Here is a 16,069-nt window from a genome sequence, read left to right on the forward strand (position 1 = left end):
GGCTGGGGCAGTCACCCCCAGGCCACCTGTCTCCTGGCCCACAGGCAGGAGGGGTTCCGTGAGTCTGCTGGCATTTAGAGGGTTAGCATGTTTGTTTGCGCAGGGAGCCTTGGGCTTTAAGCCTTTCATTTGGGGGAGATTGAAGAATAAAGCTGAGAAGGGAATAAAGGCAGAACCAGAAAGGCTCATGCTGGGCTGTTCTGGGGCTTTCCAGCATTGCCATGAGCCCCTCCCCACCAGGAACCTGTCATTAGGTGCAGGCAGGACATTAGGCTGACCCCTGGCAGGTCGTCCTTCCCAGGGTTGGCAGCGCTCTGGCTACTGCATGTCAGGGTATGCCAGGCCCCTGGCACCCAGCTCGCACAGCCACGCCCTCCGCCCCCCCGCACACGGGATGCCCATTCTCTCCCTCACGTACCTGGGTGGGGACCTTCGCTTGGAGGGAAGGCCCTGCCAGGGTCCCAGGGCTCCTGCCTGGTGGGTCCTCTTCAAGCTCACTTCTGGGTGACCGAGAGCCAGATGGCTCAGCTGCTCACATCCCCAATAGTGACATGGGTAGGACGGTGCTGTCCTTGTCAAGCCCTCTGGCCTCCGTGCATTGTCCCATAAGGGTGAGATGAGTGTTCAGGCCCCACCCAGGCTGGACGGTGCTTCTGTGGGGGCAGGGAGGTCCTTGGCAGACAGACGCCCCACTGGGAGCATCCCCAAGAAGAGGCAGAGAGAGCACAAGGGCTGTGCCCCCCACTTCCCCTTGGCAGATAAAGTGGTTGAAGCCCAGGAGACGCCGCCCAGGTCACATGGCCGGGCAGGCCCACCCCAGGACCTTAGCACATGACAGGCGCCTTGTCCACAATCACTAGTGCCTCCCTTTTGTCAGATTCTTTTGTTGCTACTTTTATCAGCTACACTGGAGGGAGGAGTGCCCCACGCCAGCTGCTGCCTGTGAGGCCTCAGAGAAGTAGGGGAACTGGGGGTCACTTGGGCTTTCCACTGCCAGGGGCCGCAGGTCCTCACAGGGAGACGGGCGCCTCGACCCTGCCGGTCATGTTTCTTCTCTGTTCACCACTTGGAGACCAGAGGCCGGGTGCTGGCCTTGCTCTGATGTGAACCCAGTGCTGGGTGTAGGGATCTGAGACTGCTGTGGTCTCTCATGGGCCAGGGCAGCCTTGGCTGCCTGTTCAGGCTGATGGACAGGAGCTAGCGGGAGAGTTGGGGAACAAGGGGCCTGGCCACCTGCCGTCTGCAGGGCACCACTTTGCCCCGAGCTCCAGGCCCTGCTGAGGACACTGGAGACTCCTTTCTCCTGTCGACTTCCAGCCACTCTCAGCCCAAATCCTGGCACGATGCTCATTTTGTCCAGAAAAAAACTGCAAAACTAGATATGGCAACAGGTGTCTCTAGATCCGGAGTGAGGAAGGACTGACCCAGGGTCGCTGGAGGGGCGAGCTCAGAGGGAGGGAGCTGCGGGGTGGCCCAGGGCAGGCGTGGGGCAGGGCACGGACTGGACCTTCCTGCGGCCGTGGAGGGGCAGGCGAGCGTGGGAGGCAGCCCGGGAAGGCCTCTCCCGTGATCCCGGGCACTCTCCAGAAGGTCCAGGGCGGGCCTCCCCAGGAGCAAAGTGTGCTCAAGTCTGTTTCTGAGGAAGGAGCTGGCCTGGAACCTGGCTCTGACCTCCTCATCCACAGCCCCCTCCCAGGACAGGCTGTGAAATGAACACGTGCACGGGCCCAATCCAGGGGTGTGTGGCCAACCAGAGCCTAGAGAAGCAGGCCAGGCCGTCTGGGAAGCCGGCTCCCCTCTCCTCCTCTGGACCCTCAGTGCTAGAACCAGGCCTGAGGTGAGCAGGGGAGGCTGCAGTGTTTCTTCGCCTGAGCCCCCAGAAAGCCAGAGGCCCCCGCCCCCCAGCCCCAGCCTGTGGTCTGGCAGAGGGGCAAAGGCCACCTGAAATCCAAACACTTTCCGTGGCTTCAACTTTATTTGCCTGACCTGTTGCAGCTCAGCCAGGAGCGGGGCTGCGTGGTGTGGAGTCTCTGCGAGCCACCAGGGCCTGCACCCCTTGGCACGAGGGGTACAGCTCTGTTGGGCTGCCTGGCCCCTGAGAATGAAATCCTGCCGGGGCGAGGTGAGGGGGGACCTGGGCATGAGGGTGGGTCGGCCAGGCAGAGAGCAGGGTCACATGACAGATGAAGAGTTCTGAAGGCCCAGCCAAGGGGAGCAGGTGAGTTACCCCTTTTAAGGCCCTGTGCGAGGTCCTTCCCCCAGCGGCCAGAAGAGATGGGAGACAAGGACAGAAGCATGTCTTAATCACTCGGCAAGCACGGAGGCCACCCGGGCAGGCGTATTCTGTCCCGTTCTTACTCAGACCTGGACATGAACAGCGTCCCGGGGAAACTGAGGCAGGAGATGGCATTTCTGCATGGCTGAGGGAGGGCACTGAGACCTTCCCACCCCCTGCTTCTGCTCACCAATTTCACGGGCTGGTGACTCTCAGATGGCTTTCCCATGTAAAGAACTGAGAGGTCAAGGTAGGGAGGTTTCTTTCTAGATTTCCTCCCTCCTGGGAAACAGAGTGTCCTGCTGAATGGCCTTGCTGACAGGGCTGGTGCCAATCCAGCCATGTGTTCTATGCCTCTAATACTGTGCCCAAGGCAGACATTACTAGTCAATCCCACTCTGTCCCCGGTTCCGGAGGCACCTCGCAGCTCTCCGATGCTCAGAATAGCAGGTGACACCTCTCTGCCTCCCTGCTTTTACGCTGGGCCTCTTCATGTTTACTCAGCACCTTGTAAGAAGCTTATTGTGGTCCCTGAGCCCAAGACGTTATAGGTCTGTTTTTTGGGGGGTGGGGTGGACTAGAGACCACCCTTTGGTCAGTGATCACAGGACAGGCCCTCTGGGTCCTCTCTCCACTCTCTCTGTCCATATCTGTTTGGGGGTTAGCAGGCCTGGACTGAAGGCAGGGGAATCCAAGTTCTCTGGCTGGGGTCTGGGTCCTGCAGCCCAGGGCAGCATAGCTCCATGGCAATCAGTGGTGGGGGGTGGGGCGGGTCACTGGCTTCCTGAGCAGCTGAGGCCCTGCCCACGACCCCATCAATAGATTCCCTTCACCCTCTTGTTGTCAGGGTCAAACGGAGATTTCAGATGAACCCGAGCAGGGTAGGTCACCCCCATCCTCTCCAGGGCGTAGTCCCCACTCTTCACGAAGTCCGCGGTGACCTAGGAGCAGAGAAGGAGGATGTGGTCACTTGTGACTCCTTGGTAGGAGCTGAGCTCACACCTGCCTGCTTCTCAGGACGGGGGCTTGGCGTCACTGCCTCCCCTGTGGGTAAACCCATCATTGAGCCAAAGCTCCCCTCGCTGAACCGAGGAGCTACCTGAACAGGTAGAGTCTGTGTCCCTGTGCCCTGGAGTTGGATTTGAGCACCTGCGTCCAGCAGAGCCCAGGGCTGGTAGCAATTACACTCAGGGCTGAGCCACAGGGAGGGCGTCTGAGGGCTCTTCTCTGGGAAGTAGAGGACCCCTCTTTCCTGGCAACTCAGGACCGGGTAAAAAATAATGAAAAACAAATGAGGCTTTTTCTGTGACTGTGGTGTTAGGAGGGAGGGGGCTTTTAAGCCAGACTTCAGAGCCTGATGTGCAAGGGTGGGCTCAAAGCTCCAGGGGTCCAGGCCGCTGGTGCCTAAAGCAGGGGGTAACCCAGACTGGCATGTGGTCCTTACTAATAAACACGCCGGATGCCCCAAATTCTGCTCCGACCCCCAAAGCCTTTCCCTTCAAGGGGCATGTTCCCAATTTTATGAAGGAATCTTGGCTCTCCCACTGCGTGTTGGTAAATGTTTAACAACGGGCTCTCCAAGGAGGCTGGGGGTCCTGACGTAGCATTTGCCCATGTCTGTGGTGTAAATACTCCGGGGTCCCGATGGTGGAGGTGGGCAGAGATGGACAGTCGGCCCTCACAAGCCAGCCTGAGCCGCCGCGGCCTCCACTGGTCATCCTGGGATATTTGCCTGGGTAACGTGTCAGCTTTCCTTCCTCGATGGGTTAATTATACACCTATCCCCAGTTGGATAGAAAGGGCAAGGACGGTTGCTCTGTGAAAGATGTGACTGGGCCTGCACCCACCCCCACCCCAGCATGGGGTGGACGCAGAGCTTTGGCTGGAACCCAGGGGTCTGTATCAGGCTGTGTCAGAGAAGGTCCTCTGTCACTGCCTGATGCTGCCACCGGCCATGGCAGCTCGTCATCACAACTGCTGCTTAAGTCCCCACCCTGAGTGGGGACCTGTGAGGCAGTCCTCCCTTTATAGCTGAGAAACTGAGGCCCAGAGAGGAGCCCTTGTTCAAGGCCACAGCCCCAAGGCTGTTGGTGCCGTCTCCCAGCCTACTGCAGGGGGCGGCCTTGCTGGGGGCCCTGCTGGGGGCTGCTGCGCCCCCTCCCCGGGGGCCTACACGCCAGGCCCAGCACGTCCCCTGCGCCCCTGCCTGGGTTGGCCTGACTCACTTCCACCTGCCTCCCCCTAGTTGCCTGTCCTAAGTGCCCCCCCTCCAGAGTCTGGGGTGGGGTGAAGCTGCAGCCTATTGCTGTCCAAGACTGTCAGGGGCTCGGGGTGGAAAACTCTGGAGCCAGACCCAGCTGCGTGGGCCTCCCTTCCAGGCCTCAGTTTATCGACTGTCATAGGGCTGGTGTGGGAGTCTCAGGAGGAAAGCAGGTGAAGCCGTAAAGGTGCTGGCAGTGACCATGAGCGCCTTCTCCTCCTCACGTCACAGCACCCACCTGTCCTGCTTGAGCAGAGACCCCTCGGTGGCTCGGAGCCCCTGCAAGCCCTTACGGCCCTTTCTCTGCCCCTCCCCCACGTACACGGAGGGAGGCATCTGTGCTGGGGAGGTGGAGACTATTTGGGTTTATAGATGGTTGTTTGGGCAAAATGTTTAGATTTTCTCCACCTGGATCATGCCATCCCTTCTGTCTCACTGCCAAGCACCCAAACTGTGCCTGTGTGTGCACGTGTGTCTATGTGTGTGCATAATGCCAAAATGTGTGCACAGGCTCGTGTGCACGCACGCGTGTATACACTGATGTGTGTACACAGCTGCGTGCATGCACAGGTATGCACACATGTGTGCCATGTGCACTGTGAGGGCGTGCGTGTACACACATGGCATCATGTAGGGAGCAAGGGACCTGCCAGGCAGGAGAGTGTGTGAAGCTGCGCCCTGTGCTCTGGGAGGGACCTGCCTGGGTCCAAGCAGGAGGGGCCGTCGTGCAGCCTCCAAGCTCTGGGCCTCAGCCCTGCAACTGAAAGGACGGGACTGAATTAGAAGGTGGGTGTCTCCCCAGGTGGGATTTTCTTCAGGCCCTGAGCTGGGGGATGCAGGCTGAGTGGGAGCCAGACACCAAGAGTGTGAGACCTCCCTGCTTGGGGCTGTGGTAAGGACAGGCTGGGAGCAGCCAAGACGGGAGACCACTGCCTGCCCGGGAAGTCCGAGGCGCTGAGCCGGGAAGTGACGGCGCCACGGCAGGGCTGGCGGGGCAGTGAGGGCTAAGGCCAGGCACTGCCCAGGGGCCAGGAGAGCAACACCGCAGCACGTCAGCACTTCGGCTCTGAGCCCCACTCCCTGGGCCCGGCTGCCCACAGCTGGGGGATGTTCAGCAGTGACTCAGGGTCCCCATCGACTGGAGGGAAGCACAGATAGCACCAGAGCCTGCCTGTAGGGCAGGGGGTAGATGGGATGTGTGTGCAAAGCATCCAGGGAAAGTTGTTGCCCCTGAACCCGTCCGGGCCCCTATTCCCTTGGCTTTTACAGATGGGAGGTGACATCACATACCCGTGGGCCATGGTCAAGGTGCCAGGCAGGGAGCAGGGAGGAGGGAAAGCCCAAGGCTGCAGCGGCCTCTCCAAGCCCAGAGCTGGGAGCTGGGTGGAGTGGCCTCAGGACTGGGGCCTGGGGCAGCAGAAGGCGCCTCACTCAGGCTTGGGGCAGATGGCAGAAAGTCTCCTGTGGATGCCTCAGCATGGAGAGGTGTGGCCCTGCTAATGGGCAGCTCCGCCCTCGCCCTAGGATGGGGAAGAGGATGCAGGGGCCACCCTTCTGGGGCGCCCCCTGTCTCCTCCCTCCGGCCGTCCAGGGCTGCCTCTGCACTTGGCCGTGACGTTTATTTCTCTGTCCACTCCCCCTGTCCCGCCCCAGTACAAGCTCCCAGGGGCCACCTGGGTCTTGCCAGCTCTGCCTGCTGGGCCTGGGGCACGTCTTGTCTGAGTGAAGGAGGAAAGGAGGGACGTGGGTCCTGGCCTCTGAGCCGAGTCCAGGCCTCCACCCACCCTGAGTCCACCTAGAGCACAGGGTGGGCGGCAGCTCGAGGGTGGGGGCTCTGGCCCATGGAGCAGAGGGTGCCAGCCCAGCCCAGACCCTCCTTCTGACCAGGAGTAGCCTGGAGCTCACAAAGTCAGATCCTTCCAGAAAGAAAATACAGGAACAGAAGCTCACTCTGCCCAGAGACACGGCCCCATTCGTCAGTCAGCTCACTGTGCTCCCGTCCCCCGATACCCAGCATGCAATGGGACTCACCGGCCCGCCGCTGGGGTCGCGGATGTAGCCGTAAGCGAGCGTCTTGTCGATGGTGAAGCCAAAATCGGCCCTGCGGATGTGGCCCACCACGTGGCCGTTCCTCCAGATGGCCTCCAGCCCGAACATGGGCACTTTCCTGGAAGAAGCAATGAGAGAGCTGGGACCCCGGAGCCCCCCACCCCAACCCCACCCCTGCGCTTTGGCCTGGCGGGGACAGAGGGAAGCGGACCATCCCCGCTGCAGCTGGTGGCTGGAGTTCTGTGAATCCTACACCGAGTGGAAGAGCCTGGCCAGGGTCTGCGTGCCTCCTGGTCCTGGAGCAAAATGGTCTGGGCCCCACCTGTCCAATGGGTGAGGGTGGGATGGAAGGAGGTTTTATAAACATATCTGCGTATCTTTCAGTGTCACCCCGGTCTTACAGAGTCAGTGCCATGTCTACCTGGGGAAACAAGCTCAGGGAGGCCATCCGTCTCACTCAGGGCCCAGAGCACAGCGGCAGGAGTTGTCTGAGACTCCACAGCCGGCATCCTGCCCATGTCTGTCCTAAAGATTGGGACAGCAAGATGCAGAGCCTGCTCTGTCTGTGTCCCCAAACCATAGCTGAGCTGCTCCCGGGGAGGTGGACAAGCAGTCATACAGACAGACAGCCTGACAGGAGCAGGGAGAAGCCGTAGGACGGTGACAAACCACAGCTCTGCGCACCCGACACCTCCCCTCCACTCATCACTCCTGACACTTCTTTTGAAAGCTCCAGAAATCTGGGAGAAGTGGCACTGGCTCTCAGCACCCAATCAACAAAGCTGGAGCAGCCACCGTCCTGAGACTGTTGCTACTCAGATTCCTGTCCAACACGTACTGTCATCTCGGTGACTCTGCCCAAGTGGAATCAGGGACAGCACGGGCAACAAGCTAAAGCCACCCCTTGGGGCAGAGTGAGGGGCCAGGTCCCCACACACAGGGGCTCTCCTTCCACCTCTGCCGTGTGGCTGGCATTAGCCACTGGTCCCTTGGTACCCGTGGTCTCCAACTGTAAGTGGGGATGGTGCCCCAGCCTGGCCCTTCCCCCGCGTCCCCCCATCCCTGACACAGGGAGGATTTTATTGGAACACAGTGGGAGGTTACAGCACCGCGGTTGGTGACTAGGAGCGAGCTCCAGGCAGGGCTCACCCTCCTCGGCCCGAGGCCCGAGCGGCGGCTTGGCAGGGTCTTTCTCTTATAAAACGTGCATTGGACGAGGGCACGTCCTCTCCACGTTCCCATGGGCCCAGCTGACCCTACCCTTCCAGACGTATTAGGACCACAGGACACTCACTCGTCCACGGTGAAGCACACCAGGCGCCGGCGGAGGCCTGCAGCCCGCTGCTTCTCCAGGGCCTCGCGCCCCAGGAAGGGCGTGGTGGACTTGAGCTTACAGGTGAAGGCCAAGCCTGCCTCCAGAGGGCTGTCGTCTGCCCGCAGGTCTGCGTGCCAGTGCCGATAGCCTGTGCGGAGGGGTCACCACAGGCTCAGTGCCCCTGGGCCAGATGCCCCACCAGCATTCCAGCCTCCAAACCACGGGCTGGGGTGTTGGGGAGGGGGCTTGTGAAGGGGCCCCAGCAGACTCCCTCAGGGAAACTAGGCACTGAATCCAAGCCCAGCTCTGGCCCCTGTCCCCACACCACTGGGCCAGCACCCCGCCACCCACCACCACTGATGAAGGTGTCACTCACCTGTGCCGTCCGGACCCTGTACTCACCTTTCTCAATGCTCAGGGAGTCGATGGCCCGGTAACCCGCGTTAACAAGGCCGTGCTTGGCCCCTGCTGTCATCACGGCCTGGTACACGGGCACGCAGGATGACCTCGGGATGTGTAGCTCCCAGCCCATCTCCCCCACGAAGGACAGCCTCATGGCCCGGACCTGGGGGGACAGTCACGGCTCACACACGGGCTGGGGTCAGACGACTGAGGTCCGAGCCCAGCCGCCACTTGCTGGAGGACAGTTCCTGCTGTCATCATCATTATTACATTATTAGCTGGTCCAGGGCCCAGACCAGCTCCTCACCGAAAAGTGGGGTCTCCCAAGGAGAGTTCCCAGGAGCACTCTGGAATCTTTAAGGGGAGAAGGGGTGTCCACGTTGATAGTGGGGAAAGCAGACACCAGCTCCCAGGCCTCAGCCCTTCTTCTAAGTGACTGCCCTGAGGCCGCTGTAATGAAGGGCCACACACTGGGATGCTTCAAACAACAGAAACAGATTCCCTCCCAGCTCTGGAGGCTTGAAGTCAAAATGAAGGTGTCAGCAGCCTTGCTCCCTCCAGAGGCTCTAGGGGAAAATCCTTCCAGCCTCTCCCAGCTTCTGGGGGCCCCAAGTACTCCACGTCACCCCAGTCTCCATTTCCATCATCACATGGCCTCCCCTCTGTGTCTGTCCTTTCATCTCTTATCAGGACACTTATCATTGGATATAGCAGCAGTGGTACCCACGCCAATCCTGGATGATTTCACCTCAAGATCTTTACCTAATTACATCTGCAAAGACCCTATTTCCAAATACGGTCCCATTCACAGTCCCCGGGGCAGGCCATGGACATCTGTTTTGGGAGGCCACCATCCGATCACTGCAGTGACCTTGGACCAGCCTCTTGACCCTGTATAGCCTCCATTTCCTTATCTGTAATTGGATCAGGGGCCCTGGCTCCATCTGCTTTAAGCTCTGAGATGCATCCGTGACGGAGTTGATGGAGAGTGAGTGGCACGGCTCGCAAATCACCATGGCTACACTTGGTGGGTTCAGGGGCATTGAGAGGGGACACAGCTGAGCACTGATCATGACACCCACCCCCACCCCACCTGCTCAGCCTAGGCCAGGTGCTGGGGTCAGGAGATACACACAGCCTCTGCCCTCCTGGACTCAAGTCTTTGAAGGGCCAGAAGCACCAGCCAGTTCTCTGACAACCATGCGCTAGGTGGCCGGAGTGCCGGAAGGACGAACTCTGCCTGGGAGGGTCGGACCCGGCTGGAAGGTTGGGCAGAGTTTGTCACTGCAGACAGGCCTCCCAGGAAGGGCAGGTGCAAAGACGAAGAGCTGGGCAGGCATGTAGTGGGGCCAGGTGGGGCTGCAAGAACCTTCCCCTCCGGGTTTGAACATTTGACTGGGAAAGCCACTTGTGTAAGAGCTGGTTCCCAGACGCCCGGAAAGGGACTGTGGCCCCCAAGCCCCACGGGAATGCCAGTGCCGTTCACGGAGCTCTGCACGCACCGTAGGTCATCAAACCCCTTCTCGGCGCCACATGGTGGTGGAAGCCGCCGTAAATAAAACCCAGTGATGGTACAGAAACAGAGACTCTGGGGCGCCACGCTGGCCCAGCACACGCAGCTCTGACGGGGACAGCTGGTCTGGGCGTGTGTGTCCCTCGCACCTGTACCACGCGCAGCTGCATGGGGTCCACCACCAGCGTGGGTGGCTGCTCAGGAGCATGTCACTTTTCCTGCCCTTTTGGTTTGGTTGCATGTCATTTACACCCTCAGCAACTGGTGTCTGCTTCCAGGCCTCAGGCAAATCCTTGAACCCGCAGCATCCCCGTGGGTAAGGCCTGACTGCTCCGCCCTGGGACCATCCAGCTCACAGAAGGGACATTGAGAGCACGCCCAGTCACAGCTCACAGAGCTCCAGGAGCTGATCCCATCACTGCTGTCAGGTCTGTCAGGTGCAGCTCCCGCCAGGATAATACCTGCACAGAAGGAGAGTGAAGACCACGCTCCCGACCCAGAACCAGCTCCTTTTAAATCTAACACTGATCACACTACCACCGAGGGGCTGGATTCTGAAAGCTTTTAAAGCAGCGCAAATTTGCTCTGAGTTGTCATTTGCCTGGGCCTCTTAAAAAAACTCAAAATTGACACAGAAAATGTACTGTTGACATTTCCCCGCTCCCCTGGTGCAAGCCAGAGGCCCCTGACAAAGATTGCCTTGTCAACGGGGTTCTAATTTTAGACAGCCTACTGAGGAGCTTGGAGCTCAAGGCTAATCTCATTTCGAAACAGAAAAATCCTTTTTAAAGCTCACCCGTTAATAGCCTCAGGATTGAGGGTTCGAGTCAGATACACACACCCCCAGCTAAGTGACACGGTCAGGCACTTGGGCTCCGTTAATTCATGGGTGGATGAAGCCCCTGCCCCAGCTCCCAGAAGCCCAGCGTAGTGGGGGCTGCTGCATCTGACTCTCTACTGTGCCCCATGCATAGGCCCTGCCCACAGAGGGGCTGAACACAGGCTTCCTGAACGAAGGAGGAGAAAAACAGGAGCAGGTGGACCTCTGCTTCCCAGAAAAGTGAGGGAAAGAGTTAGGGGCATTCCAGGTGCCTTCTAAGTTCACAGAATCACTGGTTCTCGGGATATCTTGCACACTTCTCCACGGAAGCGGTGGAGATGGCGAAGTCCTCACTGCTGAGCGGGGACACAGTGAAGGGAAAGGCCTGGCATGAGGACGTCTGGACCAGGGGCTCTGGGTCAGCCAGACCTGGGAGCAGACAGCAGCACCAGAACCTTCCAGCCACCTACACGAGGCGGCCTCTCCTGGCCTCAGTGTCCCCACCTGATAAATGGGGTGAGGCCAGTGCTGTGAGCACCCACTTCATGGGGCGCGTGATGCCCAGTGCGCATCCACCTGCCAGTCATGTTGGCTTGGATGAGCTGGAAAAGCAGCCCCCAGCAAACCCCGTGTGAGACAGAGCCCTGCATTCTTACGGGAACCACAGGCAGTGGATGGAGCCACAGAATCGTGGAAGGTCCTCAGGAAGGACTTACACCAGGTTTTGTTTAAACCCTTTTCTCACCCTAAGGACTCCCCCAGAGACTGTTGGAACTAATAATCAAATTCAGCAAGTTTGCAGGATACGAAATCAACACACAAAAATCAGTTGTGTTTCTATACCCCAACAATGAACAATCCAAAAAGAAAATTTAAAAACAATCCCGTTTACAATAACATCAAAAAGAATAAAATACTTAGGAGTAAACCCACCATGGAGGTGAAAGATTTGTACAGTGAAGACTACAAAACATTGGTAAATGAAATGAAAGTCACAAATAAATGGAAAGATATCCCACATTCATGGATTGGAAGACTTAATATCATTAAGATATCAATACTACTCTAAAGCTATCTACAGATTTAATACAATCCATATTAAAATCCCAATGGCGTTTTTTGAAGAAATAGAAAAGCCCATCCTAAACTTCATATGGAAACTCAAGGGACTTCCAACAGCCAAAACAATCTTGAGAATGAAGAACAAGGCTGGAGAACTCACACATCTGAATTTCAAACTCACTACAAAGCTACAGTAATCAAAACAGTGTGGTAATGGCCTAAAGTCAGATAAACCAATAGAACAGAAAAGAGAGTCGAGAAATAAACCCATGTGTATATGGTCAAGTGACCTTCAACAAGGCTGCCAAGACCACACAATGGAGAAAGGACAGGCTCTTCAACAACTAGTGTTGGGAAACTGAATATACACAAAAGAATGAAGCTGGACCCTTATATTACACCACATATAAACACTAATGGATTAAAGAACTAAATGTAAAACCATGCAACTCCTAGAAGAAAACATCAGGGAAAAGCTTGATGACATTTGACTTGGCAATGATTTCTTAGATATGACACTAAAGGCATAGATAGCAAAAGCAAAAATATGCTAATGGGACTACATTAAATGTAGAAACTTCTGTGCAACCAAGGATACAATCAACAGTGAAAAGGCAACCTGCAGAATGGGAGAAAATATTTACAAATCACATATTCAATATGGGCTTAATATCCAGAACATATAAAGAACTTCTACAATTCAACAACAACAACAAAAATAACTTGATTAAGAAATGAGTAAAGGAGTTGAATAGATATTTCTTCAAAGATGATATGCAAATGGCCAACGAGCACACGAAAAGATGCTCAACATCACTAATCATCAGAGAACTGCAAATCAGAACCACAGTGAGATATACTCTCATCCCTATTAGGATGGCTACTATTAAAAACCAAAACAAAACAGAAAATAACCAGTGGTGGCCAGCATGTGGAGAAATTAGAAAACTTGGGCACAGTTGGTAGAGATATAAAATGGTGCATCAGTATGGCAGTTCTTTGAAATATTAAAAATAGAATTACCATATGTCCAGCAATGCTCCTTCTGGGTATGTATCCAAAAGAGTTGAAAACAAGATCTCGAGCTGATATTTGCACACCCGTTTTCACAGCAGCATTATTCACAATAGTCAAGAGGTGGAAATGAACCAGGTGTCCCGCAACAGATGATGGATAAACAAAATGTGGTCCATTCACACACACAATGGAATATTATTCAGCCATTAATAGGAAGGAAATCCTGACACATACCACAACAGGGATGAGCCTTGAGAACATTATGCTGAGTGAACTAAGCCAGTCCCCAAAAAAGACAAATCCTATATGATTCCACTTACAGGACGTACCTAAAGTAGGCAAGTTCATTGAAACAGGAAGTAGAATGAATGATGGTTACCAGGAGCTGGGGGGCGGGGAGGAATGGCAGTTGTTTAATGACTGAGTTTCAGTTTTGCAGGATAAAACATTTGTGGAGCTCTGTTGCAAAACAACGTGAATGTGCTTAACACGATTGAACCATATGCTTTAAAAGGGTTAAGATGATAAAACAAAACAAAACACCCTTTTCTCCACGGATGGCACCCCCATCCCAAAGGGACTGAGTGACTCATCTTTTCCTGATGCTCTGGGCACCAAGAGTGAGGGAGAGAAGAAGTGGACTCAGAACAGGACCACACACAGTGCCCTACACTGACCCACTCGAATATTTTTAGGTGGGAGGGGATATGCTCAGGTTTCAGTACAATGGGGACTTAGGGGCTCGATTCCATGCTTGGTGCATCGCTGAACTTCCCGCCAACTTTCCTGGGAGATGACTCGAGTCCAAAGAGGTGCTGGGCCCCGCCTCAGCTTTCATCAAAGGCCACACGGGTGCTCAGGGCAGGGGCGGCCACAGCGCTCCCATGGATGCTCTGGGCATGTGCGTCATCAAAACAAGCCTGGAGTATACCTTTCTGGGTATATACCACGGGAGGGCTTGAGCAGATGTGCCCACAGACGCCCTTTTCAGATCACGTTAGCTCATAGCAGTTTTACAAGTTTCCGGGGCGTTTGATTGTGTAACAGCACCCCCGACACACCAGGCACATCCACCAAACCGAGCCACCCTTAAATAAGTGAGGATCTCAGAGATCCCGGAGGCAGGAGGTGGGCACGGATCAGAGCAGGTATAGCCCTCTGCAGGGACCTGGGAACCTGAACCCACAGGAGAGGGAAGAAGCAAAAGTTGGTGGTAAGATCAGAGGATCTTCACTTTTTAAGTGATGGCTCTGAAGGCTCAGAGGATATCTTGATTCTAAAAATGTTCAGCTGTAGGCGTGTGAGATCTCTCTCAGTGGTCTGGTCCAGAAAGCTAATGTGTGGTGGTAGTGATGATGGTGATGATGGTGCTGACAGTGGTGAGGACGATGGTGATGGTGCTGGTGGTGGTGATGGTGGTGATGATGGAGATGGTGGTGGTGGTGGTGATAGTGCTGGTGGTGGTGCTGGTGGTGATGATGGAGATGGTGGTGATGGTGGTGATGGTGCTGGTGGTGGTGATGGTGGTGATGATGGAGATGGTGGTGGTGGTGGTGATAGTGCTGGTGGTGGTGGTGATGGTGATGATGGTGGTGATGACGATAGTGATGGTGGTGGTGACAGTGGTGGTGATGATGATAGTGGTGATAATGATGGTGGTGATGGTGGTGATGATGGTGATGATGGTGGTGATGATGGTGATGATGGTGATGACAGTGGTGAGGACGATGGTGATGGTGCTGGTGGTGGTGATGATGGTGATGGTGATGATGGTGATGATGGTGGTGATGACGATAGTGATGGTGGTGGTGACAGTGGTGGTGATGATGATAGTGGTGATGATGATGGTGATGGTGGTGGTGGTGGTGGTGGTGATGTTAGTGATGATGATGATGGTGGTGATGGTGGTGATGGTGGTGCTGGTGCTGGTGGTGGTGATGGTGATGCTGGTGATGGTGATGGTAGTAGGGATGATGAGTGGAATAAGAATAAAAGGTGTGATGCTCAAACTACACTTCACAAACTTGACCCTCTCTGAGGATCTTAAAAGCCCCACAGACACTGGCCAACCCTCAGGTTCCTCTCCCAGCCCTCAGGAATGCTGGGTCCAGCCGCTGGATGCTCCTTTGAGGAAAGCACATCTCCCTGGCCGGACCTGAGCTGCAGATTTCAAATTGCTAATGAAAGCTATGACTCACCCCCCCAAAAAAAGACCCTGCCTGTACCCACAGACAATGGCAGGGGCTGCACTCAGGCTTCCCGCACTCCCTGAGAGAAAGGATGGAGTCTGCCTTGGAGGAAATTCTGGAATCTCTGATGCACACACCCAGGGTCCCTCAGCACCGCCGACCTCATTCAGGCCACACTTCGTCCTCACACTCACAGCAAGAAGACATCACTGCCCACCATGGGACACCTTGAATCGTGGCTACAGGTTCCTCAGCTATATCCATAGACCCTGCTCGTGCCCCCACCCTGGCTCCCCAGGGCCACGACAAATTTGCACAGATTGTACAAAGTGATTTTTAGGCGGCTGCTAAAACCCAATTGGCAAATGCAGTATCCGTGGAGGTCGGGCCTCCGGCCACAGAACCTCTGACTGTTTGTAGAATGTGTGCGGGTGGGAGAACTTTCCACCCTGAAGTAATCGAATCCATAGTGACGACTTCACACTGTCAGGAAAAGAAATTACATTTCCTTTTGATCTGCAATTAATTTTCAGAAGAAAATCACTTTGTCACCATGTCTCACGCTGAGCTTCTAGACTGGCACCTGCCACTTTCCAGAGGGGGCCCTGTCCTCACCGAGCCCTGGGAACACCCGTCTGCCTGGTAACCACACCAGGAGAGCACTTCCCACTGGGAACCTCGCTGGCCTTGAGGCCAACACGTGGGAGGCAAGGACATCTGGTCAGTTGGCTGCCGAGGGGACAGCCTCTCCCCGCCCCCTGTTCTTCCTCTAGGAATGCAAGGATCATGGAAGGCTGGGGCTGATCCAAGCATCTCAGAGAATTATTGCAAAACAACGACGCTGCTCAGCTGGGAGCGTCGCTCAGCCAGGGTCGCCTACCCACCCGTTGGCTGTGAGTGTGGGTCCCGGTGGGCAGTGGCAGGGTCCTTCCCACCCACCCTTGGGCCTGGGCTGTGGCTCTGGGCTCGGGCTCACACCATTCCGTGCACGGGGCCCCGGAGGCCTTACCGACTACACAGGCACATACATTCCTCTCCCGCATCTGGTTGGCTGGGATCCAATTATCTCCCATAAATACTTGGCCCAGCCCGGCGCCCCGGCCCCAGTGTCTCTTCACATTGAGGGACGTGGCGTCAACAAGTGCTGAAGCCAAGACGAGACCTCAT

At 56.0% G+C, this 16,069-nt stretch overlaps 1 protein-coding gene across 3 annotated transcripts in view; it reads right to left on the reverse strand.

Annotated features, from left to right (window-relative positions):
* Positions 1 to 1,956: 1,956 nt before the first annotated feature.
* SARDH (sarcosine dehydrogenase) overlaps positions 1,957 to 16,069 on the reverse strand; it is a 60,439-nt gene continuing 46,326 nt past the window's right edge. For 2 of the 3 annotated variants that reach the window (XM_074331323.1, XM_074331324.1), the window contains 4 exons: positions 8,302 to 8,464; positions 7,879 to 8,047; positions 6,567 to 6,702; positions 1,957 to 3,216 (listed from right to left, as the gene is read on the reverse strand). In XM_074331323.1, the coding sequence (XP_074187424.1) occupies positions 3,091 to 3,216; positions 6,567 to 6,702; positions 7,879 to 8,047; positions 8,302 to 8,464 (594 nt within the window). In that variant the 3' untranslated portion in view covers positions 1,957 to 3,090. The remainder of the gene's footprint in view (positions 3,217 to 6,566; positions 6,703 to 7,878; positions 8,048 to 8,301; positions 8,465 to 16,069) is intronic. The other variant, XR_012495994.1, reaches the window with a different exon arrangement.

Source organism: Rhinolophus sinicus, linkage group LG04 (assembly GCF_036562045.2).
Source record: "Rhinolophus sinicus isolate RSC01 linkage group LG04, ASM3656204v1, whole genome shotgun sequence".
Classification (NCBI taxonomy): domain Eukaryota; kingdom Metazoa; phylum Chordata; class Mammalia; order Chiroptera; family Rhinolophidae; genus Rhinolophus; species Rhinolophus sinicus.